The sequence below is a fragment of the Cucumis melo genome, chromosome 5, assembly GCF_025177605.1.
Source record: "Cucumis melo cultivar AY chromosome 5, USDA_Cmelo_AY_1.0, whole genome shotgun sequence".
In the NCBI taxonomy this organism is placed as follows: Eukaryota; Viridiplantae; Streptophyta; class Magnoliopsida; order Cucurbitales; family Cucurbitaceae; genus Cucumis; species Cucumis melo.
In genome coordinates this window covers 14481142-14507933 of record NC_066861.1, presented here as the reverse complement: position 1 = coordinate 14507933, position 26792 = coordinate 14481142, and the positions used below count along the sequence as shown (strand labels likewise).

At 36.2% G+C, this 26792-nt stretch overlaps 2 protein-coding genes across 2 annotated transcripts; one reads left to right on the top strand and one right to left on the bottom strand.

Annotated features, from left to right (window-relative positions):
* Positions 1-8110: 8110 nt before the first annotated feature.
* On the top strand, positions 8111-8428 carry LOC103485931 (NADPH-dependent codeinone reductase 1-1-like). The gene has a single exon (XM_008443714.3). The coding sequence runs from the start codon at positions 8111-8113 to the stop codon at positions 8426-8428; it is 318 nt and encodes a 105-aa protein (XP_008441936.2).
* Positions 8429-11764: 3336 nt separating this feature from the next.
* On the bottom strand, positions 11765-25732 carry LOC103485795 (peptidyl-prolyl cis-trans isomerase CYP23). Its single transcript, XM_008443495.3, has 8 exons — positions 25477-25732; positions 25258-25371; positions 25023-25171; positions 18533-18605; positions 18345-18434; positions 12367-12406; positions 12175-12257; positions 11765-12022 (listed from the first exon to the last, which is right to left on the bottom strand). Exons 1-8 carry the CDS (start codon positions 25585-25587, stop codon positions 12002-12004), a joined length of 681 nt encoding a protein of 226 aa, XP_008441717.1. The 5' UTR covers positions 25588-25732; the 3' UTR covers positions 11765-12001.
* Positions 25733-26792: the final 1060 nt, after the last annotated feature.

Genomic DNA, 26792 nt, shown 5'->3' with positions numbered 1-26792 from the left:
GGAGCAAAAGTTGGTGGGGCAGGCTGTTGCTGCTCCCGCATCTGCATAATCAAATCTCTGAACCCCTGCTCCGTAGCAGCGAGGTCCGCATGAGTAACTGGTGCAGCAGGGCCGGTGGCTTGAGCTACAGGCTGTACTTTAGATTGGACACGTCCTGCTCCCCTTCCTCGGCCTCCTCAGCCACCCCTACGTGCATCTCTCCTTGGCGGCATTTCCCTAGCAACCACCAATGATTCCTTTAGTCTCATATGATAATTAACTTCGCAGTTTAACTTAGGTAAGGTAATGCATATAGAATACATATAATTTCATGAAAGCATACCTCACGAGTGGCAAGGATCGTTTTAGCCATAAGGACACAAAAACACAGACTCACATCATAAGTCAGTCTACAGAACCTAAAACTTAGGCTCTGATACCAACTGTAACGATCCAACTTTCCGGACTAAGCTGAGGTCACTACGTAGTACTAAGACTCGACAGTAAAACACACAAGCTCATAAAAGACTGGTTACGATTCATTAAAAACGTTTAAAATATCACAAAAGCAATTTCGGGCCTTATTTTAAAGAGTTCCAAAATATAGTTCTCAAATCCTCAAACACAAACCACAAACCAAACGTTCTAACCATGACTCGATCAGACAATGAAAATAGTGAGTAACAAAATACATCAGCGGAAGCATACGCATCCATATAGCCTTCACGCATCCTTCTTGGTCCTCGTCGGTCTGCCCCTCGCTGTACCCTTACCTGAAAAGTTAAAGATAAATAGGGTGAGTATAAGATATACCCAGTAAGGGACCCACTACTGGGCACATTAGGGTAATAACAGTTAATTTCCTATTCAGGGGTACCCTACATAAACAGTCTAGTGGTTTCGTAGAATGCACACATCAATCTCGTGATCTCGAAGGATGCACGTATCAGTCTAGTAATCCCGAAGGATGCATATATCAGTCTAGTGATCCCGAAGGATACACATATCAATAAGGTACACTACCCCATAGATGAAGCTAACTGTTACCCCACAGCCTATACTACACCATCTACAACAGTCACACCCCGATAACGTTCAAACTGATAGTTTAGTCATAGGCTTAGCCAGTAAAACAATATAGGTTTAAACAACTATCTCCTCAGTTGCTATATGCATATCCAATTCACACATCATTGTGACATTTCTTTAAATCCAGTCTACCAGTCAAATCCTCACTTTGTAAAGTTACCTGACGATACTTCGACTCAGTTCAAACTCTAGTGTATCCCCAGGTAATCTATGTTATGCGTACCGCCCACATTATATCTGACAATCATATTCAGTTCATAGCACAGTTCAACGGCGTATACTCAATGTACACAAGACGTTCTCAGACTCTTAATCCTTCCACGACATAACTCCATAACCAATATCCCGACAACAGACTTCAACTTACATAACATTAAGACTTTATAGTCCATCGACATACTATTCCAGTTCACAACGTAGCCCACCAACATAACTACAATACACAGAACACCCGGGCATCGGTGTCTATCCGTAAACAACTCATTACATATAATAGCACATAAGCTACAACTAACGGTCACGTTACCTTTAATCAGTCAAGAGCATACAAGTGATATGTATTGTCAAATGTGCGTCAATCCATTCAATATCGTTACTAACGTATAATTTCCATGTGGGTTACTACGTTTCCAGCCTCGATCTGAGGTCAGGTAGTAAGAAATCCCTTACCTGAAACTTGGCTATGCCCCTTGATCGAGTCCACGCCCAACGAATCCACCTAAACGAAATCACAAGGATTTAAACGATGACACTAGTAAAAGTCACTTTTTAAATCGTTCTAAACAACATCCATCGACTTACCCGAGTAAAAGAGAGCTATCTCCAAATAAGCCTGCCGTGACACCCGAGAACTTGAGCGTCAACTCTCTAATACCTTCAAGGAACGAAAGGTAGGACCATGTCTTATTCCAATATCCAATCTCGAATCGGCTATAACAACATTAGGAAACTCATTAAATGATCCTTACCAAAGACTCACCGTGACCCGATGTGGAGGGAAAAGGCTTAGGTGGCTCGGTGAACAGGGAGTTCGGCTTGGCTTGGAGGCTGCTCGGTTCGGCTCAGCTTGGGTCAGCTTGCGGCTCGGCTTAGTCCTTGGCTCGTGGCTTGGCTCAGTCCTTGGCTCGTGGCTCGACTCAGTCCTTGGCTCGCGACTCGGCTCAATCCTCGGCTCGCAGCTCGACTCGATCCTCAGCTCGCGACTCGGCTCAATCCTCGGCTCGCGGCTCGAATAGAAAGAGAGGGTGGCTCGGGTCGGGTGTGCAGCGCGAACCGGTTTGAAAGTGGAAGAAGAAGAACCGGCGTCGGCGACAACTAGGCGTAAGCGGTCGGACGATGGTCGGGGCGGAGGAGTCGATGGCCTGCTCGGATATACGAGATGAAGAGAGAAAGCGTCGGAGGTGGCGGCTTGCGAAAGGTCGGACAATCGATTTGGGAAACCCGCCGGCGGCTGGTCGTACGCGGATAGAGATTAGGGCGCGACTGCGGACGTGGGCGTTGCGAGGACGACGATGACAGAGACGGAGACGGCTTGCTGGCGCTGATAGAAAAGAAGGAGAAGCTTGCGAGGGGCGATGGTGGCGTCGGGTGGAGAAGAAAAAGAAAAATATGAAGAAGAAGGCGAAGGAGAAGAAGAACACGGGGGAGGGGGGCCCAGGTTTAGGGTTTTTTTAAAAAAATAATATATATATATATATATATATATATATTTGAATTAAATAATAATAATAATACAATTAATAATAATAATAATATAATTTATATTATATTATTATTATATTAATTTATACTATATTATATTAAAAAAATTCATACCCTTCAATTTCTTTTTTCTTTCCTCTTCTAAACCAACCAAAAATTAACACCGAAAGAATTTTAAATCCCAAAAGTTAACATAAAATGATAAAATTTACCTCGAAATTTTGGGGCGTTACACTGTGCTCCTAACTTAATTATTTGAGCAAGTAATCTTACAAATGTAAGATTTTGACTTGATAATAAGCACACGTGTGATCATCTGCTAGATGCTTCTATTAATACCATGAAATACTTAAATTGTCCACTTTGTGGGCTAATAGGTCCACATATATCATCATGAAGTTGTTCTAAAAATATAGGTGATTAAATTTCCACTTTAGCTGGTGATGGTCTTATTATTAATTTTCATTGAGAGCAAGCATTACATGATATAATTCATTAGATTGAATAATCTCCTGGTTCTTCAATGGATGCCCATGTTAATTTCCAATAATTCTTTCCATCATTATAGATCTTGGATGGCTCAATCAATTATGTCAAATTGTAAATATATCTGGATTCATGAACTTTAGATTCATTGTTGCATATGTTTTAATTACTCATATATTAGTACAATGTAATACAAAAAGATAAAGAAGACAACTTTTCTAACATACATTTTTTCATTTGAAACACTAGATATTATATAAAGATATTCTATTTCAGTTTCTCTATCAATCTAAATATGAAAACCATTGTAACGTCTGTCTTTAAAACTTAATAGATTTCTCTTTGATTGACTAGAGAACAATGCATTATTAATTGTGAATTAATTTTGTTCTCCTCTAGGCAAAATAAAATTTGTTTTATCAAATCATTCAAATAGGTTTGCAGAACCCGATAGACTTTAACATTCAACATTGTCAATTTTAAAAAATATTTTTTATTTGTAAGTATTGTGTGTGTGGTTGCACTGTCTGCTAGACATAGGTCTTCTCTACTCATTTCTGAATCACCCAACGTATGAAAATGATGCATATTTTTTCATTTAAAAGAAAAAATTACAACAAGTAAAACACACTTGAAATGTACAAGGTTTAATATTAATAAAAACAAAACATGAAGATAGCTAACAAAATAACAATTTTATTCTAGATATCTTCAAAGTCAAAAGAAACACTTGTAGTTCCATCAACTATATTAGTGTTCTCTTCAGAAGTTTCAAAGAAATCTGCCACATTCAACTTAGTCAGTGGCTTGGATGGATCAAATATATAATTATCTTGGTAGGTAGACTTCTATATATTTCCCTTTTTCTTCTATAAAGAAACTTGATATAGATCAACTAAGTGTTTCGATGTACGGCAAACACGTGATCAATATTCAGTCATACCACATCAGTCTCATACTTCTTCATCACTTTTTGAATTTTTATTTTGTGGAGCTTTCATTTTATGATCATCATTTCATGTAGTTCTTTTGAAATTTAGATTATTAGATGACCACCACAAAAATAATAATTATTTCTTCCTCTACCACGGTTGCTACCTCAACCACGACCTCACGACCCCATCCACGATTAAAACTCACAACATTTGCTTAAGGGAATGGTTTTGTTCTAGTTGGTCGGGATTCGTGGTTTTTTATCAATAATTCGTTATTTTGTTCGGCAACAAGAAGACATGAGATGAGTTCAGAATATTTTGTAAAACTTTTCTCTCAATATTGCTACTACAGGAGAAAATTCGAGATATGAAAAAGTAGAAAATATTTTTTCCAACATATCCGTAACAAACTAACAATATTATTCGAGATATGAAAAGTAGAAAATCTCAGTAATTTTTTCTCTACATAACAACAATTTGACTAATTATAAATAATTCAAAATTATAATCACTTACTGATTTACAATCTTGTAGCTTCAAATGTATCCAATCATAACGAGCTTGTGAAAGATGAACTAATTTTAAATGATCATACGCCTTTAATTTCTTTCAATCTACTCCACACCATATGGGGATTTTTTTTGGTTAAATATTCGGACTTTAAATCCTCATGAATGTGATCACAATGGAAAATCATGACTTTCACTTTTTCTTGGTTGGTCGTTGCTTTTTCTTCTTTAATTATATCTCCAAGATTCATGGCATCAAGATACATCTCAGCATCAAGAACTCATTTTAAATAATTGCTATCGTTGATGTGAAGGGTTGTAAATGCTAGTTTTGCAAGATTTGTCATAGTAACACTATCATAAGATATTGTGATTATATTAGAAATTTGATATACATCAAATATACAAAATAACATTTATTAATTATAACGAGTAGCAAAAAAACTGGCATTCCTTTGGAACCTACCTTCCACATAAGACAGTTGGAGCTCGTGCTGATAACGTGTTGTAAAAAAAAGGCACAATCGAAACACGCATATAGAAAAAAATATAATATTAAAATAAATAATAAAATGGGGTATTTTAGAAAATATAACAAAGGAGCAAAATATTTACACTCTATAGAACAATTTCGAAAACGGAAAAAGCCCACAAACCCACAATGAAAAATACCAAAAATGCCCGCATCAACAACACCGTCAATGCACGTAATATATTTGGTACACGATCGTTAAGATTTGGCTATTGTTTGGTACATGATCATTTAGATTTTATCGTTTACATTTGGGTAGCCAAATCTAAACGATTTGTTTCAAAATTCTTTGTATATGATCGTTTAATTTGGTACATGATCGTTTAGATTTGGGTAGCCAAATCCAAACGATGTTTTTTCAAGATTCTTTGTTCACAATCATTTAGATTCTTTATACACGATTGTTTAGATTTAGCTATACGATCGTTTAGATTTGGCTAAATAATTTTTTTCAAAATTCTTTTGGTACACGATCGTTTAGATTTGGCTACACGATCATTTAGATTTAGCTAAACGATTTTTTTCAAAATTCTCTTGGTACATGATCATTTAGATTGGACTACGCGATCGTTTATTTCTTGTACTTGATTATTTAAGTTTGGCTATCCAAATCTAATCGATTTTTTTTAAGATTATTTGGTACACGATTTGTTTATATTTGACTATTTTTCTTACAAGATTGTTTAGATTTCGCTATCCAAAATCTAACGATGTTTTTTTCAAGATCTTCGACAACTAAATAATAGTTTGAAAAAAAAAATATAAAAAATAAACCTTTTATATTTGGTACACAATCTTGAACATATAATAGTTTGGAAAAAAAATTGAAAAAACAAAGAAAAAAAACAGAAGAAAGATGATGGAAAGAAAAAAAATCGCAAAACAATATAAGAAAGACAATGAAAAAGAAGGGCAAACTTGGAATATTTAAAAAAAAAAAAAAACCCTCTTCATAGGCTTTTCAGTTTGTTACACGAGGCATAAATATTTTGGTTGTTTGTTATATTGATGAAAATTTTCCTAATAAATATAATATAAAAATAAAATAAAACAAATAAATAAAAGAAATTATAAAACTCAAAATTTTCAAATTTCTTCGCTTTCTCCAAATTTGTGGATTTCTTCCTAATGTGTATTACAAATCCACAAAATGTCTCTATTTATAGCTAATTTGGGAAGCAAGAGTGAATTACATGGCCATTAAGAGTGGATATCTTCAAGACATTTATTAAGGGAGTTCAAAGTAGAGCGGAGTGACATATGGGCCGAGGATACTAAGCATAATAATGGGCATCTATATTGATAATATTGATAACATTTTAATTATTATTATAATTTTAAACTTTGTTATGTGAGTTAACAAAACTGTTCATCAAAGTACCAAAATCAAGCCTTTCTTAAATCTTGTGGAGACATAGCTTTAATTGTTGAATTTTAAAACACATCTAGGAAGTAATTTGAAAAAAAACTATAAATTTTTGTGACCAAAAGTAAAGTTTGACCTTTTTAAAAAAAAATGGTTATGAATTCTGCACTAAATTAGATAACACAACAACAAACCAACCAGAACGCAATAGTCAAATAACCACAAAGTAAGGGATAAAAGAATAAAAGACAAAAAGATATATAGTGGTTCGACTAATTCAGTCTACATCCACTTTGAGAACCAGCTTGGAGAGATTTTATTAACAGCAATATCAATCAAGATACAAATTACAGATATCAACAAAGTAATACACAATTTGTAATATTATCGTCGATCATGACTTTACTGTCGACCAAAGACCAAGAAACTGAGAGAAACATGCATCGGATGTTGCCTCTGATACCAAGATCCAAAACCACTAGAAATCGCCTCCTTTGACAGAAGACCCACGTGTCGAATACCCACTGCAAACTACTAGAAACCAGTTCGAACTACGCAAAAAAAAAACCGTCGAAACACGCCTTTACTGCCCGAATAATGAAATCCAAACACTACCCGAAACACGTTGTCTCTGCCCGTCGCTGTAATTGTCGGAAAAGTTGTCATCTCTGACTAAAAAATGTAACTCAACCGCTTGCGACGCTGCCGATCCTCCTTCACCAGAAAACCCATCGAATGCGGAATGAGGAAAATCGCCATGTCGCGATCTCTCTTTTCTCTTATGGTGTGTGCAAGAAAAAATTTCTCTCTCTACTATTTGTGTGCGTCTGCCCCCTATTTTTCCATCTTTTTCTTTTCTTTTCTTTTAATAACCTAAAACAAAGAAGATTTAATTAATTGTAAAAATGTCATAGAGGCATAATTACAATTTTATCCTAAATGATAAATCTATTTAAAACTCTTAAATATTTTGTCATTTTTCTAAAAAAACAACATTCTCCTAATAAACCCATTTTTTAGCCTATACCTTTCTTTCTTTAATTTAGAAAGAAGGTAGCTAAAAAATCTCAATCACAAGAAGAATTACCTAAGATTGTACTCATCTTTATGTATCACGTTTAACTGTTGTCAAATCATAGTTCAACATATTAGGAACTTATCTTCATGCTTAAAAGTGTTTTTTGAAATTTTTGCGTGGGATTATAATGCAAGTGCACAAATATGGGTGGATACTAATTACCATTACGGATCGAAGTGAAAATACACAAGGTTATTATATAGTTTTACAGCCTTGTGTATACTATATATATAGCATAAGAATATATAATTAAGGAGAGAAGAAAAGGCCAGAAAATTTGGAGCAAAGATTTATGCGGCCATAACCATCCTTGAAACTATAAGCAGAGAAGAATATTCTCGTTTTGAACAAGAAGAAGAGAAAGTGAGAGAGAGAGAGGATATATAAAACCAAAGAAAAGGATAGAGAAGAGAGAATTAGAAGGATAATTAAAGGATGGAAAAGGGTGTGATTATTCCAAGTGTGAGACTAATGGAGGGGCAGCAGATGCCAGTCATGGGGATGGGGACAGCGTCGATATCGGCGAAAGAAGTGACGAAGGCGGCGATCATAGAAGGAATGAAGGTGGGATTTCGACACTTCGACACAGCATATTCATACGGGACGGAGAAAGTGTTGGGAGAGGCAATTAGAGAGGGTATTGAGATGGGAATTGTGAAGAGTAGAGAAGAGTTGTTTATCACTTCCAAGCTTTCCCCTGCGTTTGCTCATCCTTCCCTTATTCTTGATGCCATTCACGCTACTCTCAAGTAATTTTTTTTCTTTTTTGGATTTCATAATATTAATTACACATTTAGTCTTTTTAACTATTCAATTCCTTTGAATTAATTGGTCTCTATTTTAAAATGTTATGCATTTTGAATTTTGTTTGAATTTGATCCATACGTCTTAAGATTTGCATCATTTTTCTTTCTTATTAATGTCTATTAATTAATCTTAAGAGATCAAAAGAACGGTCATTAATTAAAATTAGGTTAATTTACTTAAATGTAACCAAATCTAAAAATATTTACATATAATTAAAAAAACAAAAGTCTTAAAATATTTTCATAATTTTCAGATTTGTCCTCCAATGACGATTCGTCATTTTATTTTTCTTCTTCTTCTTTGTACTTACTTCATCTTCTCTTCCAGATTTCTTCATCTTCTCTTCTAGATTTCTTCATCTTCTCTTTCAGATATTTTCTATCTTATATTTTAAACAATTTATTCTTACGTTTAAATCTCCTATTTCATATTCACCATTTTCGACAATATTTTTTGAAGCTACTTCATCTTCCTCACGTTCAAGAATATCAAGATCGTTAAAGTATCATTTTGACATGATTTAAACGATCGTGTACCATTGTCAACACGATCGTTTATCATGGTAAACACGATTGTTTAATTTGAAGTTCTTTTTTCCATCATTTAAGAAGAACTACATGATCATGTTGATATAATCTAAATGATTACTTACCATAGTCAACATGATCGTTTACCATAGTCAACACGATCGTTAGATTTGAAGTTTTTAATGATCATTTATATTGGACTACACAATCGCTACCGCAATCAACACGATCGTTTTTTATAATCAACACGATTGTTTTCCATGGTCAACACGATCGTGTATCATGACTAATACACAATCGTTTAGAAGAAGATTACTCGCACGCGTGTGTGGTCAATTAATCGCATGTTGACTGAGGCATTTTTGGTATTACCTATTGTGGACTTGAGGCCTTTTTCGTTTTCAAAATTTTTTATACGAATGTAAATATTTTTCTAGTTTAATTAGAAAAAAAAAAAACCCTTAAAATCAACTATTTCTCGTCACTTTTCAAGTTAAAACTAAAAATCAACTTCATAATTATTTTAAATTATATAATAGACATTAATGTCAATGACTATGGGTGAGTATTTATAGAAAAGTCAACATTAGTTAGAACGTCTACATTTTAAAACCTAGTTAGAAACAAAATTGAAACACAACTTAGATTTAAAGGATAAAATAGTAACATTTTAAAGACCTAGTTAAGCAAATTGAAACTAACTTCAAAGAATTAAATGTTTAACATTTTGAAACTTAAAAAACTAAATAGAAACTATAGTTCGAGAACAAAAATATATTTTCGCTACATTTTTGTTTTACAAATGAAAAACTAAAGACAATAATTTTAAATGAGAAAACATTGTTTTTAGATAATATCTACTAGAGTCTATTACTTAACGTGTCTATTGGTATATATGCCAACAATGAAAGTTTACTATATTATTTGTAAATGCATTGGCTGATCATTTTGATATTTGAAGCAATAAAAGAAAAAGAAAGGTACTAATGAGGGTATTACAAAAACAGTACTAATTAATAATAATTGTATAGGAATTTGAAAATGGAGTATTTAGATATGTACTTGATCCACATCCCACTGAAGACAAAGAGTGAAGTGAGAGGAAGGGCAATTGGAAAGGATGAGATTTCAGAAATGGATGTGAAAGGAGTTTGGGAAATGATGGAGAATTGCAAAAGCCTTGGCCTCACCAAAGCCATTGGAGTTAGTAATTTCTCTATTCAAAAACTCACTCACCTTCTTTCCTTTGCCAATATCCCACCAGCACTTAATCAAGTAATATTACGATTTCTTTTGTTTTCTTTTTTTTTTTTTTTTCCTCTTTTATATATATATATATATATATTACAAATATGAAAAATTATGAGGTTAGTTTGGTGTGTAATTAATAAGGTGGAGATGAGCGCAAGTTGGCATCAGAAAAAATTGAGGGAGTTTTGTAAAGAAAAAGGGATTCATGTCACTGCCTATTCCCCTTTAGGCGCAGCTGGGACAAGTTGGGGCCATAATAAAATTGTGGAATCTCAACTTCTTTCTCAAATCGCACACACCAAGGGAAAAACAACTCCACAGGTATGTATACAGTGTCTCTTTTTTCTCACTTTATATATTTAATTATAATAAAAAAAATGAAAAAAAATGTGTATTGAAGGTTGCATTGAGATGGGTGTATGAGCAAGAAGTGAGCATGGTGACAAAGAGCTTCAACAAAGAGAGAATGAGGCAAAACATTGACATCTTTGATTGGTCGTTGAATGAGGATGAATTAGCAAAGATCAACCAACTCCCTCAGCACAGAGCAATTATTTTTGCCAACATCTTTGGTCCCCATGTTCTTGTACTTGACCTCGATACTCAACTCAATGATCCTCACCTTTGAATCATTATTTTCTCTTTCCATTTGTTTTGTTCCAGAGTGATTCTTAAATTGTTAAAATTATTTTTGACATTTGAGAATCACTCAAAAGATGCTTCTAGTCATTTGAGATCATTTTTTATAATACAAAAATTGAGTTTAGTAGTTTTGATTTGATTGTGTGATCAAAGGTGTATTTTCGATTGATTTTTAACGGTTTCAAAATTATTCCCAAACGTATTCTAATAATAAAACACAACAATGACTCATTTTTAAATAATTTTGTATCGCATGTAATGTTTGCATTCTCTATATGCTAATATAGAATATTGTTTGCATATTTTGTATTGCATATATTGTTTGCATTCTCTATATGCTAATATAGAATGCATAGCATTGAACTTCACATTCCTTTGCATTTCATATACGCAACATAGTTTTAAGAGTTATCATATTAACTTTTTAAGTATTTGTTTTGAAATGCCTGATAGCTTTTTTTGATATATTGGATTGGATTGATGATTCTCAAAGTTGAAGATGTAAACCCAATTCTCAAATTTTAAAAGAATGTAAGACCTAAACAACCTTAACATAATACTAAATATAAAGCACTCACGGAGTTTGAGAAACGAAATTCATGATTGGATGAATTAATTCTTCACATTGAGCATCTTGCATCATTCAAATAGTCATAGTGAACATATTCTAAATTGTAAATTTTGAAGAATCAATCCAAGCCGCCATCAGATCTTCCTATCCAAATTTGTTCTCAGATTTTGGCTTACCACATGCAAATTTTATTTACTTATTGTATTCCGAACTTAGATACCAACCAAATAGGACATTACAACAAACATGAATGTGGACATTAAAATTTAACTAATACAACACGGGCCAAGATTTGAACCTCCAAGCTCATCAACAAAAGGAGTAGATAACTTGATTTTAAATGTTATTATTAAATTAGTGTTTATACAACATGTATAATAGTTTGTTCACTGAATACACTATATCCTTGCAAGAAATGTATCAAGCGAAAAGGACGGACACAGATTTGAAAAAGATATTGAACAAACAGCTTCTATTTGAATTCCTCTTCTAGTTTTCCCTACCAGAGTTTTTGTTGTCCCACACATTTCAGGGGAAGCATTTCATTCTCTGCAGACAACAAAAGATTAGTCGAGCTATAACCATTTTATCTATACAAGGAACCAAGCTTTTAATCGAGCAATATGAAAGAAATAGAAGAACGTGCTTAAAATAGTCCAGGTCTAAGTGTTCATTGTAGTATAGAACTTGGCTGTTCTTACCTGTCTTTCAATCTCGACAAAAGACGCAGCAAGCCTTTGCTTCAAGGTTGATCTATCCTCTTCACAACTCTCCAAATTGGTATCTAAATGCAAATGAGATCAATGAACAACATCAAGGACCTCATAATAAGATTAGGAGTAGGAGCGAAATCTAACAGGAAAATAGTATAAAAGAAGGATTAATATTCTCACCATAATAGTATGATGATAGTATTGTTATGCGCTCAGTTGGCTGAAAGAAAACGTGATTAATGATCAATTTACAAGGAGAATTGTGATTAGAAAGATTATAGTAGCAGTCGATAGGACATTGAACTAGAAAAATTACTGGAGAAAAATATTCAGCAAAATGTCAATCATGGCAGAGTAGCAGCAAAGTTTGCATCATCCAAACTGACCAAACGACGTAAAGATGAAAGGCTAGAGAAACTACACCCGTGCATGAATACTTGAACATCATGATAGGAATGATTTTAGGGTGGAATCAAAAGTATTATTGAAGTATTAAGGGTAAAGTAGCAATTAGAGAAGGGAGTATCAAGGGATTTGCTTTAAATACTAAATATAGGGAGTGAAAAAGGAAGAAGTGAGACATTATGTTTTAGAGCCATTGTTTATTTTTTTCTCTTTTTTAGATAAGAAACACATTTCATTGATAAATGAAATGGGGGAAGCCCCAACACCTTAAGGTGAGTAAGAAGATTGCGTCAATTAGAAACTAAAAAGGAGAGAATATAGTTCTTAAAAGGGTGCCCACATTTGCACCAATAAAAAGCTATAGACAAACAGTGTCAGAAAAGAAGAGTTCCAAGAAAGCCACCCATTACACTCGCTCCATAAGGATCAAAAGAAAGCTCGTACAATAGCCATCCAAATAGTCTTCTTGCTGCCAAAAGGGGTGACCCGCCAATAATTATTCCAGGATGTCCTTTATATTGTTGGAGTGTGTGGTCGACCACTCAAAGGCCTCCAAAATGGTGTGCCAAAACTGACCAAAAAATGAACAGGAGATTCCACATCATTATGACACATAACACAACAATCCAGAGAAAGAGACATAAGCCATACGGCGTTGGAGACGATCAGCAGTATTAATGGCACTATGGCTAAGCTCCCAAAAGAAGATTTTAATTCTCCGTGAGTAGTGATCAAACCAAATAGCTGAATAAAGATCTCTAGCAGAAAAATCAATCGAGCCAGTTAAATCATCAATAAGAGATTTGATAGAAAAAGAAGATGAGGGGTCAATGGTCCATCTCCAAGAGTCAGGCACCATATGAAAGCAAACAGATGCCAAAATAGTTGTCAAAGAAGGCCATTTCTGAATTTCAGAATCAGTAAGGTTACAGCGAAAATGTAAGTTCCAAACCTCTGTTGCACAGTGCCATGCCTCACTCACAAAAATATCCAAAAAATCAGCAATGCGGAACAAACGCAAAAATTCAGAGAGAAAATACCCAGCAGAATTCACCATCCAGTCAATGTCTCTCTCAGAAATGTGAATCCTATAGTAAGACCCAAAGCATGTTCGAAGACACAGATGGTCTCAAATAATCGGATAAGTGCAGCCGAAACAGCAGTAGAAAAAAGCAGGGTATCATCAGCAAATTGTAAATGGTTTAAAGCAAAGTTTGTAGTGTCGATGGAATGGGTAGCAAGCAGACCTTTAGAACAGCTATGATCCAACAAAAGACTTAAACAGTAAACCACCAAAATAAAAAGGAAAGGAGAAACCGGGTCACCTTGTCTGATTCCAAAAGTGGGGATAATCTTGCCACGCAGTCTACCATTGATAATGACAGAGATGGTGCTGGATATGCAGCCACAGATCCAAAACCTTTAACTTGAGGGGTGCATGAAGGAAATCCCAATCAACAGTATCAAAATTCAAAAGCTTTTTCGAGGTCAAGCTTGATAACCACCCCCTGTTTCCCCTCGGAAGTCCAGTCATCAATCAATTCATTGGCCATAAGAGAAGCATTCAGTATTTGTCTATTTTCAACAAAAGCAAGCTGATTCAAAGCAAGAATGGAAGGAAGAGCATGTTTCAGACGGTTAGATAATATCCGAGCAATAATTTTGTACGCACAGACGATGAGGCTAATCGGCCGATAATCAGAAACCATCTTTGAATCTAATTTCTTGGGGATAAGACATATATAGGTTTTATCCAAAGAAGCATTGATCATTCCAGAGACAGAAATCACTAACCATATTCGTGATATCACCTTTAACAGTAGGCCAAAAGAATTTGAAAAATTCTGACGTGAAACCATCCGGAACAAGTGACTTATTAGCACCTAAAGAAGAAACAGCCAAGAACACTTCTCTTCAGAAAATGGACGCTCAAGGTCCACAGCAATGGCAGCCGATATAGGAATCTAATTCACATTAGAAGGGAGGAACCCAGAATCACTTCCCTTAGTAAAAAGATTTGTGTAGAAGCCACAGAATTCAGATTCAATGCTATCCATTATGAACAGGCTTTGACCATTTCTAGGCAGAGTTTCAGTAATAGAACTCTTCCTTTTACGAACCTCGGTGAACCATTTAAGCCTGCAGCACTGTCTCCAGTGTATGTATTCTTGTACAGTTAACTGCTCAATTTGCTCTTTCAACAAAATTCTAGTCATCAACTGCTGTCCATATTGTCTAAACCTCGAAGCTGGGAGATAAGGGAAGGTAACTTAGAGGCCTCCCTACGTTGATTATCATTCCAAGCATGTAGGAAAAATTTTAAAGCTTCAGTTTCATCATCAAGCCATGTCTAGGCCAACCGGTAACCAGATTACCAATCTTCAACAGTTGATCAAGAAGAGGGGGTCTGAAGCCAAAAATTTTCGGAACAGAAAGGACAAGGGGGGCCCCACTCAATATCACCTGCAACCAAAGCAAGAGGAAAGTGATCCAAGGTGATCTGATCAAAACGATGTGCCTAAAAGGAGCCAAATTTAGCCAAACACAAACCAGTGACCAAATATCAATCAATCAAGGAACCATATTGTGATCTTCCAGAGCTGGACCAAGTATAATTGGCATTTTTCAGAGGAGTACCCCGCAAATTATAAGCTGCAATCCATTGCTTAAATAGCCTCATATTGGATGTAACTGAGTGATCATGTGATTTTTCCCATGACCATCTGGTCACATTAAAATCGCCTCCAATAATCCAATAATCACCACCCAAACCAGCCAAGTCATCAAGTTCCTGCCAATCATCATGGTGATATAACCCATCAGATGGACCATAAACAGTCGAAAGTCAAAAAGAGAAACCATCAGCCATGGAAATGTGGATAGGTACATTATATATAGTCCATGAATAACTTCGTGAACAGTGAAATCAGGCAAATGCCATAAAATCAAAAGACCACCTGATGTATCAATAGCATCAAGTGCCGACCAGCCAGTAAAAGCGGAGCTCCAAATGGATTTAATTAAGGAGCCAGTAGCATCTAATTTCGTTTCCTGAAGGAGCACAATGTTCGGGTTATGTTGTTGCAACAATCTTTTAACCAGAGCACACTTCTTCCAAGAATTCAACCCACGTACATTCCAAGATAGAATCTTCATTGGACAACATCTTTGCCCTCCCTAATGGCACGTGTCGTAGATCTATCATAACAAACTGAGGAATGTAGGTTTTGTGATTCCCTTTGTAATTTATTTCTCTTAATGTTTGCAGTAAACGACTTCTTTGCCTTTGGAGCAGGCAGGGAGGGAAGGGCCATGACACATTAATCATGTTGCGAGATAATAAGGCCATTTCGCGAAGGCTAAATGTGTTAGTGGCAGAGGTGGATGGAAAGTCACGGTCCAACTTTTGCGGTGTAGGGGGTGGACGTGGATGGTGTATCGGGCAATTCAAGTCAGAAGGAACTGGGGGCAAGGTTATAATTGGGGGAAAAGAATCATCAGGGTTGCCAAACACAGCTTCCTCCAATGCTTGGGGGGTAAAAATGTCCTAAACAGAATCTCAAAGTCATCTTTAGGTGAGAGAGAGCTAGTTAGATCAGCTTCCGAGTCTGCAGGCAGAATTTTAGGAGTAACAAAATTTTTATTTTCTTCACGCAAAATAGGACCATTTGGGAAAGTAACCATCGCAAGGGATGGCTGATTGAAAGATGGAGAAGGAGATTTTGTGGGGCCCAAAGGGATCATTTGAGAAGTCAACGTGGCAAGTTGGAAATAATATCAACTGAATAATTATTTTCCACCAAATTTGGAAAATCCTTTTGAATTGGTGGATGTCGAGAATCTTGGGAAAAAAATAACAGTTGGCTGTGATAAAATATTAATGGGAGATTTTCCTTTTTCATCATGAGGAGGTCCTATATTTGGAAAATCCGCATTTCCTGATTTTCCGCCATCAGCCCTGTAGGGTTAGCCGCCAGTGGCTCTGTGTGGATCACCCTCGTTTTATGGTTATTCACTGCCGCTGACGATCGAAAAGTGACTGCATTGATACCTCCAATTGAAACAAAAAAAATCGATCCAGCTAGGTGTTGTGGCAGAAAGATTTGTGCAGGAATGAAACCATTTTGATTTGTGCGAATCTTTATCCGAGCAGCTGTAAGATTTAATCCACCCTCTGTTCGAATTGAACAGCAAATAAAACCCCCACATCGGTCACCAATGAACTGAAAAATCTGCATTCCAAAGGATTGGTGGAAGGCCGAAAATATCAATTCAAGCTCCGAAGGATGCAGTCTGCTGGCAATGGTAAGATGACAAGAGATCAGCATTCAAGAATCTCAGGTGATACTTACCAAACTGAACCCATCCATCATGTTGCAATAGAGAAGTAGCAGCAGCTGAGTCATACGCATGAACAAGTGCCTTGTCTTCAAGGAAAGTGTTGATTGTACAACGAGGTGAGATTGTTGGTTGGAAAACTTCATAGATTTCTAGCCCAGGTCACTGAATTGTTGTCTTTGAATTACAACTATCGAATTCCAATCGGAGTGCGGAAGGGGGTGTTCCTTCATTATTGTTGTGTGTGGAGGATTGTGGACATGTCTCAGGGGGAATGGCTTCGCTGAACTAATAGGTTTACGTGGTTTGACTGCACATGATTGAACTGCAGCCCTGTAGGAATGGGATTTGGTTGAGGGAGGAGAACCAGCCTTGTTTCTTTTCTTCTGATGTGATAAATATCTTTTTGTGGCGGCCCGTGTGAGATGGGTGAGATTTCGACGTAGTATCCATTCTTGTTGTGCAATTTCTCTAACCAGAGTGTAGCACCATTGTTGGTGAATTTCTTGAAGAACTTGTAATTACATGGGTGATGTTACAGTGAAGGGAAAAGGGAGGACAGCCAGGTGAGAGCTTTCCGAGATAAACAGAGTGATTGTGATGATAGCTTTCCAATCTCAATAATTTTCACTGATTGCCCATCACTCAGAATTATCTGGTTGAAGGGTAAAGAGTTTCCTGTCAATGTGTGGATAGATCGAATAGGGTAGGAAGGCGGTGGTGGATCTCCGATAGTGGTGGACATGGCGGAGTGATGGTTCTGGAAAGTTAATGTGGAGGGGGAGGAGAGAGGAGAGAGCATTTTTTTACTGTTCAACGCAAAATGGTATATGCACTTTTTTTCTTTTGAGTACAGGGCATTAGGTACTTGGTAATGAAGGGAGGGGAGCGAGTTCAAATACTCCTGCTAACAATGAATGTGGTGATCTTTATGTGGTAATCTTCATCCTACGAAAAATAGTTAACATAAAAGTTGATGACTAATTTTACAATGGAGGGAATGACTGAAGGAGTTTCAATTACTCCTACCCATATGTTTTATTCTCATTGTACAGCAGAACACCCCCCCCCCCCCCACCCACCCCCAATGTCAAGAAATAAGGGGAAATACAAATAAGTCAATAGAAAATATAATGATGTGATCAGGCGAACATGTTCAGAAGAAATGGAAAAATATAGGAAAAAAAACTTGAATGCAAACATTGATATGTGAACGGCTGAACAAGCCAAGTGCTAAGGAAATTCCAAAAGAAGGCAAACGGTTGAGATCTAGCAAACGGCTACGTAAAATTATATCCACTTAATGAGGTGAGAGCACAAACTTGAACAAATTTGTAAAAGTGACAAGCAAATGATCTCTTATCAAGCCTTCATTATCCAACTGCTGGACTAAAAAAAAACTAAAGGTTGTTTACCATTACAAATATACCCTCACGACGAGTAGGAAGTTCTTCGAGTTTTTTTAATGTATCATCACCTTTGGTAACTTTTCCAAAGATCGCATACTGAGAAAGTAGATGCAAAAATGTTGATTAGCCTCTGTTCCAAATATCTGAACTAAACTGTTTTTTAAGTCTGAATGTTTAAAATGGCAATTGCATACTTTTCCATCGAGGTGAGGAGCATCTCCCAGTAGCATAGAAAAAGAGGACTGAGCACTGTCTGGATCATCATATCTACGCAAAGCACATGTACATTTAAAACGAAGAACGACCAAACTTTTCGAATGAAGACTCCATAGGGAATATAAAAAAAGTAAAGTCAGTAGTCAGCTACACTACGATGAATCATAGCAGTGCAGAGGGTAGCATGCTAAACTTCTAATTGACACCACGGTTGCATCCATATTGTAAGAGAAGCCTAGTAGGAGTAACTGTAAGCTCTCAAACTGGTGTTTACGGTAAAATTTAATGATACATTCAGAAAAATGAGAAACATCCTATATGAAGCCGTTATAGTTATTGCACTACAGGTAAGGGTATTTCATATGAATATATATAAATAAATAAATAAACAATAGAAAAATTAAAAGAGCATGAACATGGTCAGAAAACACAGCCTCCAACTGTGGACACCGTTACTTATGTGAAAAAACGAGTATGGAAGGAGGAGCCAACAAAAAGAAACAATCTGTACTCTTTTCTTTATTCTTTTTCTTTTTTTTTCCCATTTGAATTAATATTCTCTAACCCATACCGTTGGCTTATATAAGAAGGAAAGAGGAAGGTAAATTTAGTCTTCAATTTATTGTTTTATCCGTGAAAAAAATTGAACCACTTGCTGACATTAAGTTTAAACTAAATCATTTAAATATTTAGGCAATACAGATTCCTATACATATCTGGTACAAATCAAGTTCTTTAACGATAATCTTGATACCTGGTACAGTTGTTCATAATTCTCTAGGATAAATCTTTCTTTCAACAATATGAAATCTTTACCTACAGCTTTTTTCTTTTTTTTATGAAAACCATTTTCATTGAGAAACAATGAAAGAATACAATGGCACAAAAACAACCACCCTTTTAAAGGAAGGAGGACCAAGTAAAATGTTACCTATAGAAAAGTTACAAAAGATCTTCAAAACCAAAGCCCAAAGAGTAATGATGAGCCAACAACCAAATCTCCCTATGCCTCCTCCCTCTACCCCTAAGCACTCTATCATTCCTCTCACCACAAATATCCCAAATAATAGCACACACCCCTGCACGTCACAAAAGGCCACCCTTTTCACTGAAAGGCGGATGGAGGAGGAACTCCTCAATCATCAAGTCGACAAAGCTAACGCCGAGCTCTTACACGAAATAGCACCACACACACCTCACAAAGTGGCACTCCCAGAAAAGGTGATCAAGATCTTCCTCCGCCACCCAACATAGCAAACAATAAAAAGGCCCAACAAGCAAAAACCTCCTCTAACAAGCCTACCAATAGTATAAACCCGACCAAGCAAGACCTGCTAGATAAAGAACCTAACTTTTTTCAGAACCTTTGTCCTCCAGATCACATAAAAGATCGACTCCTTAGGGGGAGCAAGATCAACCAAAGGCTCAAATAAAGAATTACAAGGCAAACCCTAGGTAAGATTAGGAATCCAAACACGAACAATTCTCCTTCCCTCTCTAACAAAGAACTCCACCGGTAAGAAAAGAAGAGAGGCCACATTCGTCGTTTTCCTATTGGTCAGGTTATGACGAAACTCGAACGAGAAAGACAAAGAATCCTTAGATCTCACCAAAAGCTCCGAGATAGTACAGTTTTTGAACGAGGAAAGATGATACAGATGCGGAAAAACAAAAAAAATGGCATCCTCCCCCATCCATCTATCCTCCCAAAAAAGGTTTCCTTACCATCCCCTATAAAGCAAGAGACAAATTGAGAAAAAGTAGGAAGCTCGATTGAAATATCCTTCCAAGGATTTCGGAAAGTGCCTTTAACCCCTCTCGTAATCCACTCAAAAGGAAGGGAACCATGCTTTCTCAAAATGATCCTATTCCAAAGAGAATCGGGCTCAAGATGGAAGCACCAAAGCCACTTTGCCAACAAAGCTCTGTTACGGATTCTAAGATTACCAACTCCTAATTCCCCCCTGACTCACCGGGAGCCCCACCGCCTCCAAACTAATCAGATAGGAGTCGTGACCCTCAACCACCCCCTCCCACAAAAAGTCTCTCATGTATTTCTCAATACTCTAACACACCCCACTAGGAGCCCTAACTAAAGAAAGATAATACATTGGGATGTCATTCAACACCGACTTGATCAAGGTAAGTTTGCCTGCCTTGAAAAAGAAGCCATTCTTCCACGTTGCCAATCTCTTTTGAATTTTCTCACAAATGGGATTCCAAAAGGACATGGCTCTAGTATTACCCCCAACGAGAGACCAAGGTAGCAAAACAGGAAAGAGCCAACCTCACAATCAAATGCTTCAGCCCACCTCTACAACTTGACCTGGTCAGAATTAATGTCATATACCCTCCAAATTATTTGACCTATATTCCTCAATAGCTTCATTAGATATCAAGGCTTGGTCCAAAAACTTTCTTCTGGGCAGAAAGGCCTTCCGATAATCAGAGAGATTCAAAGGCAACACTTTCCTTAAACAATTAGCAAGAACTTTAGCCAAAATCTTATAAACACTAGTAATGAGACTAATAGGCTGAAAATCCTTCACCTTATTCGCATTATCCTTTTTAGGAATCAAACAAACAAAGGTTTCAACCACCAATTTGTTCAGAATCCCTCTTTCAAAAAATTCCTTAAAGACACCCTCCAAATCTCCTTTGATAAGATCCCAATCATCTTGAAAGAAAGCCATAGAAAACCCGTAAGCTCCAAGAGCCCTGTTGCCATCACAATTGAAAACAACCTTCTTAATCACCTCAATCGTAAAAGGAACCACATGCTCTTCATCCTCCCTTGGTGATATAGCCTTTAATCAATGTCTTCCACAAACGGCATCTCCATAACCTTAGGGCTAAGAAGAGAAGAAAAACTTTAAAATTTCCCCCTCAATTTCCCCCATCTCTTGTGCAAACCCCATAATCCAACAACAAATGACTTATATGACTTTTGTTTCTTCTTCCATTAACCATCCTATGGAACAAACCTAAATTACAATCACTTCCTTAGCCACTTAATTTTACACTTGAAACCAGCTCACATTCTCCTTTCTAATCACCTCATCAAGACTCCATTTTAAGCTAAACCTCTCCTCAACAAGGCCATTTTCAAGTGGACCATTCAACTCCAAATAGTCAATATCATTGATCCTAGCAACATTCTCCTTCTTTTTAGCCCAAATATCCCCAAACACCTCTTTGTTTCAAACTTTAAGCTTGCCTTTAATAGATCTCAGCTTCTCCATGAATCTATAACCTTCCCACCTACCTTGGATACAGTATTCCACCAAAAGCCAAATTCTCTTTAAATGAGGGATGGTCGAACCACATTTGTCAAACCTGAAGGGAACTAGACCGCAACTCAACCTACCATTAGTTAAAATAAGGGGCCAATGATCTGAAATGATTTTAGACCCCCTAACCTACCTAGGGTTCCAAACCTCTCAATCCAAGCTTCCGACATAAGAACCCTGTCAATTCTCGTGGAAGCTCTGCAATTGGCGCAAGTAAATTTACCCTCGATGAGAGGAGGATCAAATAAACCACTATCATCAATAAAGTTGTTAAAACATCTTATAGATCTAGTGATTTTCCCTCCTAAAGCCTTCTCATCAGGAGAATGGACAACGTTAAAATCACCCACCACACACCATCTCAATCCACAATAGCGATAAAGATCTCCTAGCTCCTCCCAGAACAAATTCCTACCACTAATCCTTGGGGGACCATAGACACCTGTGGCCAAAACTCATCTTTACCTATAGCTTGATATGTGTATTCCTCATTCTCATTCTATCTGTTGTTCATTAATCCCACCAAGTTGCCACTTTTGCCTTTATTTTGTGTACAGAAGTAATTTTGCTTTTTTTTCTTTCTTCTCAGGGATTTTCATATTAAAAATAAAAGATGCATTGATTTGCACTACATACGGGAAACCATCTAGGTTCAATCATCCATTAAAAGAGAAGGCGTCCTTGATCTCCTAATCTTAGAGAACCTTCATGGTTTTTTTGGAAACGGAGGCAAGCCTCTTTATTTGAGACTGACGCTCAAAGTACAAGAGTATTATACTAAGAGCAAAATAAGAAAAAGACAAAATCATCCAAACAAACTAAAAAAAGATGAACCTAGGCAATACAAAAGGGAAAACAACCAACAAACGATCACAAAGAAGAAACAGGGAAAGAACCAAAGCAACAAAGAGTTGAAACATTAGTAAAGAGCATAATACAAAGAAAATATAAACACTTTGACGAAAAGCACCCACTTTAGACCGAAATTTTGAATTCCACATTCTTTAATTTGAAAGAAGAAGGGAACACCAAGATTAATAATCGGCTACTTAAAAACTATCCAACCCAAATAATTTTTTCCCAAAGATTTTTGCCCTCCACTGATAATCATGATGACGAAGAAAAAACATCCAAAAAGTTACGTTTAAGCTAACAGCATCAATCAAAAAATTTTGCTCTTTCTTGAATATGAGAGTACTAGTTCTGAATTAGGTGTTCAACAGACTTCAATCCCCAATATCTTTATCTGCAACCTTCAAACCTTACAAAGTACCCGATTATTTGACCATAGGGTGACTGAAATCAGATCTCAAACGAAAACTAATTTGCATTTTGTACAATCGACTTTTAATAGGCTGGAATTTCGCAATGCTTAGGCAGAGAAGAGTTTCCAAAGGTCTGATTGAGAACCCTCATGGTTATTATCCATTCTATATCTTCTTTTATTAACAATTTCTTCCCCTGGCTGGTTTCCTAGTTTTTTGAAGCATAGAATTACAGTTTCTGGCTTGAACTTGAAATCTTGACCCAAATTTCAGGTTGCTACTTACGCTCCACTCTTCCTCGTACTCTCTAGACCATATGTTCTTGACCAAATCTTGGAACCAGGTAAGAGTGTTATCTTCCTAAATCTTCTCTCCCTTAACTGATGAAGTATTAAAGCTGGCAACTTTTCTTCTTTAGTACTCTTTCTCTTGAATATTATTGCATAGTATTTCACCATTTGGCAAATTTGTATACCCAAAGTCCCAAGTCCACCGGTGATTTAGAGTATTCCATTTAAGGGGATGAAAGCCCTTGTTTCCCTTGCTACAACTTCTCAGGAAGTTTCTACACAGCGTCTTTAATTGTCTGGCCACTTTTGTGGGAGCCTTGTAAAGAGAAAAGTAGTAAATAGGGGAATTACTCAAAGTAGCACGTCTACGAGTAAGCCTGTAAGCCTAAAATAAATGAGATGATTGCCAAATAAAGAGTCATTTCTTAAGTTTCTCAGTAACCGGTTTCCGAAAAGAGGAAGCGTTTGGCTAGCCATTAAGAGGCAAATCCAAATAAGTACACGACCAAGCTCCCAATTTACAATTATACTAATTTGCAAGGTGGGACACCACATGTGAATCAATTGCAATGCCCAAAAATTCAGGTTTTTGGCCAATTATATTGAGCCCCTTGCTTCTTCAAAGTGACTAATAATACTAACAAGGTTGCCAATGTTGTGTGGAGAAAAGAAAAGTATCCTCGACAAACTGTAAATGAGTGACAAGGATCTCATTGGGCCCCTTACATACTTTGAATCCCTTGATCAAACCCTCCATGGTCAGCCAGAGTAAGCATCCACCTTAAGCAATCAAACACCGCAATGAAAAGAAAGGGAGATAAGAAACCGCCTTGTCACATGCCTAGAGGCATGAATAATTACCTAGAGGCTTGTCATTAATGATAATAAAGAAATTTGTTGTCGATACACTCCCCTTGTCCATCTTCACCATTTGATCCCAAAGCCTATAGCTTGAAGAATATCATTAAAGAAATCTCAAACAACCATGTCAAAAGCCTTCTCAATATCAAACTTTAAAACCACATGTTTCTCTTTTTTCCTTTTTCATTAATGTTCATCCGCAACAAGAGAAACATGTAGAATCTATCTTTTGACACCATGGATTGGAAGGTGGCATTAGTTTCCATATAGTTATCAATCGAGGCCTAAATGTTAAATGTGACATTAAAGAGAAATCCATTATTTTTCACGAATAGCAGGTTAAAAACCTATTAACACATGCAAATTTAGACATTTCTGTCAATTTCCAAACACAAAGCTGTCGGATAAAAATGGGCAGGAGATAGAACTAGAGAGAAATGGGTAGCACCCACAGCTGGAGAACTCATGCATGCCTACTCAACTCAACAGCCTTTTACCGGATGATAAAGAACCAAGTTAACCTCCCAGGATAAGCAACAATGTAACATGCGAGCAGAACGGATTCTGCCTGTGCACTTTACATTTCCTTCCATTTCTATGGATGCAAGGGAGTTTCCATTCAGAGATGGAAAACATCAACGATTTTAAGAATATTTAGACCTAAAATGGCATATTATAGATAGAACACGAGTTACTGACCATTGTTCTAGAAAAAAAAAGAAAGCGGTAGTAACTTACGCGTGTAGTGTAGAAAGAACTAACCTCCCCATAGAAAGAATACCTCTAACGTGTTTAACATCACTAAATTCACCAACAACAGTCTTCTCAGCTTCCATTTTTTGTTCCTCGTTCATGGGAGCTAATCTTCCCCCCACTACGTCTGCCACTTGCGCCACAAACCCCTTGTCCACCTGCAATATGAACTTATCTCACACTCAATTTTTCCCCACATAATCACATAAACATACATAAAGAAAAATATCTGCAGTTTTAGTACCCGAAAGAAGTGGTTGGTGTTATAACATCCGAGACGAACAAGTTTGAAGATGTGGTCAACGGTTTTGGGAGCAACCTTGGGGAAGAACCCGAATTCAATATCGCCATAATTCGTCTGGGTATTCGAAAATGTAGTTTGATATATTAGGGAACATTTAAAACTACAATCGAAGTTCTACATTGATTAAAATTTTCATTAATAGAGAAGGTAATGAAGAACCTGAAATACTACACGAGCAGATCCGAGATGGGAATCCTGAGCTGAAGTGATGGTGAAAAATGCAAAATATAGATGAAAAGCGACGATCGGCAGCACACGAAGTATCTGCATTTTGCAATTCGTCGGTGCAAATTGGCGCTTGATCAGGAAATTCAGCGCCAATGGCGAAGTGTTATAGTTTGTTCCTCGAACCCTTCTCTTTCGGTACACTCATGCATTCAGCTACAAAATATTTAAACAATTTCGAAAAGAGTAAAAACTCACATGCTTGTCAAAAATGTCTTTTCTCATATAACATAACATGATGCTTTAGATTTAACTATTATTAGGTAACATCCACCCTTGTTTTCAATCTTTCTTTATATTTTTAGACGATTTTGAAAAATCAAATAATAGTTTAAAAAATATATAAAAGATCTAACAAACTATTATTCAAGGTTGAATTTTTTTTAAAATATTTTAGATTTGTCATTCTCTTTTATCCACTTCCTTCTTCTCTTCCTTTACGATTTGATTTTTTTTTTTCCTTTTCATCGTTTTCCTTTTTTTTAAACTGTTATTTGGTTCAAGATCGTGTATTAAATATGACTTGAAAAAAAACATCGTTCAAATCTAAACGATTGTGTACAAAAAATAGCCAAATTTAAACAATCATATAAAAAAATAAACGATTGTGTAGGCCAATTTTAAACGATCTTGTACAAAAAAAATGATCGTGTAAACAAATCTAAACAATCATGTATCAAAAAAATCTTGACAAAAATCGTTTAGCAAAATCTAAACGATCCTATACTAAAGAATCTTGCAAAAAAATCGTCCAAATCTAAATGCTCAAATCTAAACGATCGTGTAACCAAATTAAAGAATCGTGTACATTAAAAAAAATCGTTTAGATTTAGCTATCCAAATCTAAACGACCGATCACGTACTAAATATATTATGCCATTGTTTACGCGGGACATTTTTTGTATTTTCCATCATGGGCCTGTGGGCTTTTTTCGTTTTCAGAATTATTTTATACAGTGTAAATATTTTGCCGCTTTGTTATATTTTTTAAAAGACCCCTATATAATTTATAAATTGTAAAACTAATCTTATTTTTCTACTCATATTTAATTGACAATAAGCTTTTATTAATTTAATCTATTAATAATTTATTTATGAATATAATTTGTGTTTAAAAAGTTGGTTGCATTGCAAATTTAGCATTTATGGTTTGGAGAAAGTTAGTATTTAGTTTCTATAGTTTGATAAAATATCATAGTCCTTAAGGATTTAAAAACCACCACAAATAGTCCCTACAAACGGGACTATTT

Coding starts and splice junctions, on each gene's coding strand:
- LOC103485931 (XM_008443714.3), top strand. CDS start 8,111: ATGGAAAAGGGTGTGATTATTCCAAGTGTGAGACTAATGGAGGGGCAG.
- LOC103485795 (XM_008443495.3), bottom strand. CDS start 25,587: ATGCAGATACTTCGTGTGCTGCCGATCGTCGCTTTTCATCTATATTTT. Junction 18,606..25,022: donor GGTATTCTTTCTATGGGGAG/GTTAGTTCTTTC, acceptor TGCTTTGCGTAG/ATATGATGATCCAGACAGTG. Junction 18,435..18,532: donor CTCCTCACCTCGATGGAAAA/GTATGCAATTGC, acceptor CTACTTTCTCAG/TATGCGATCTTTGGAAAAGT.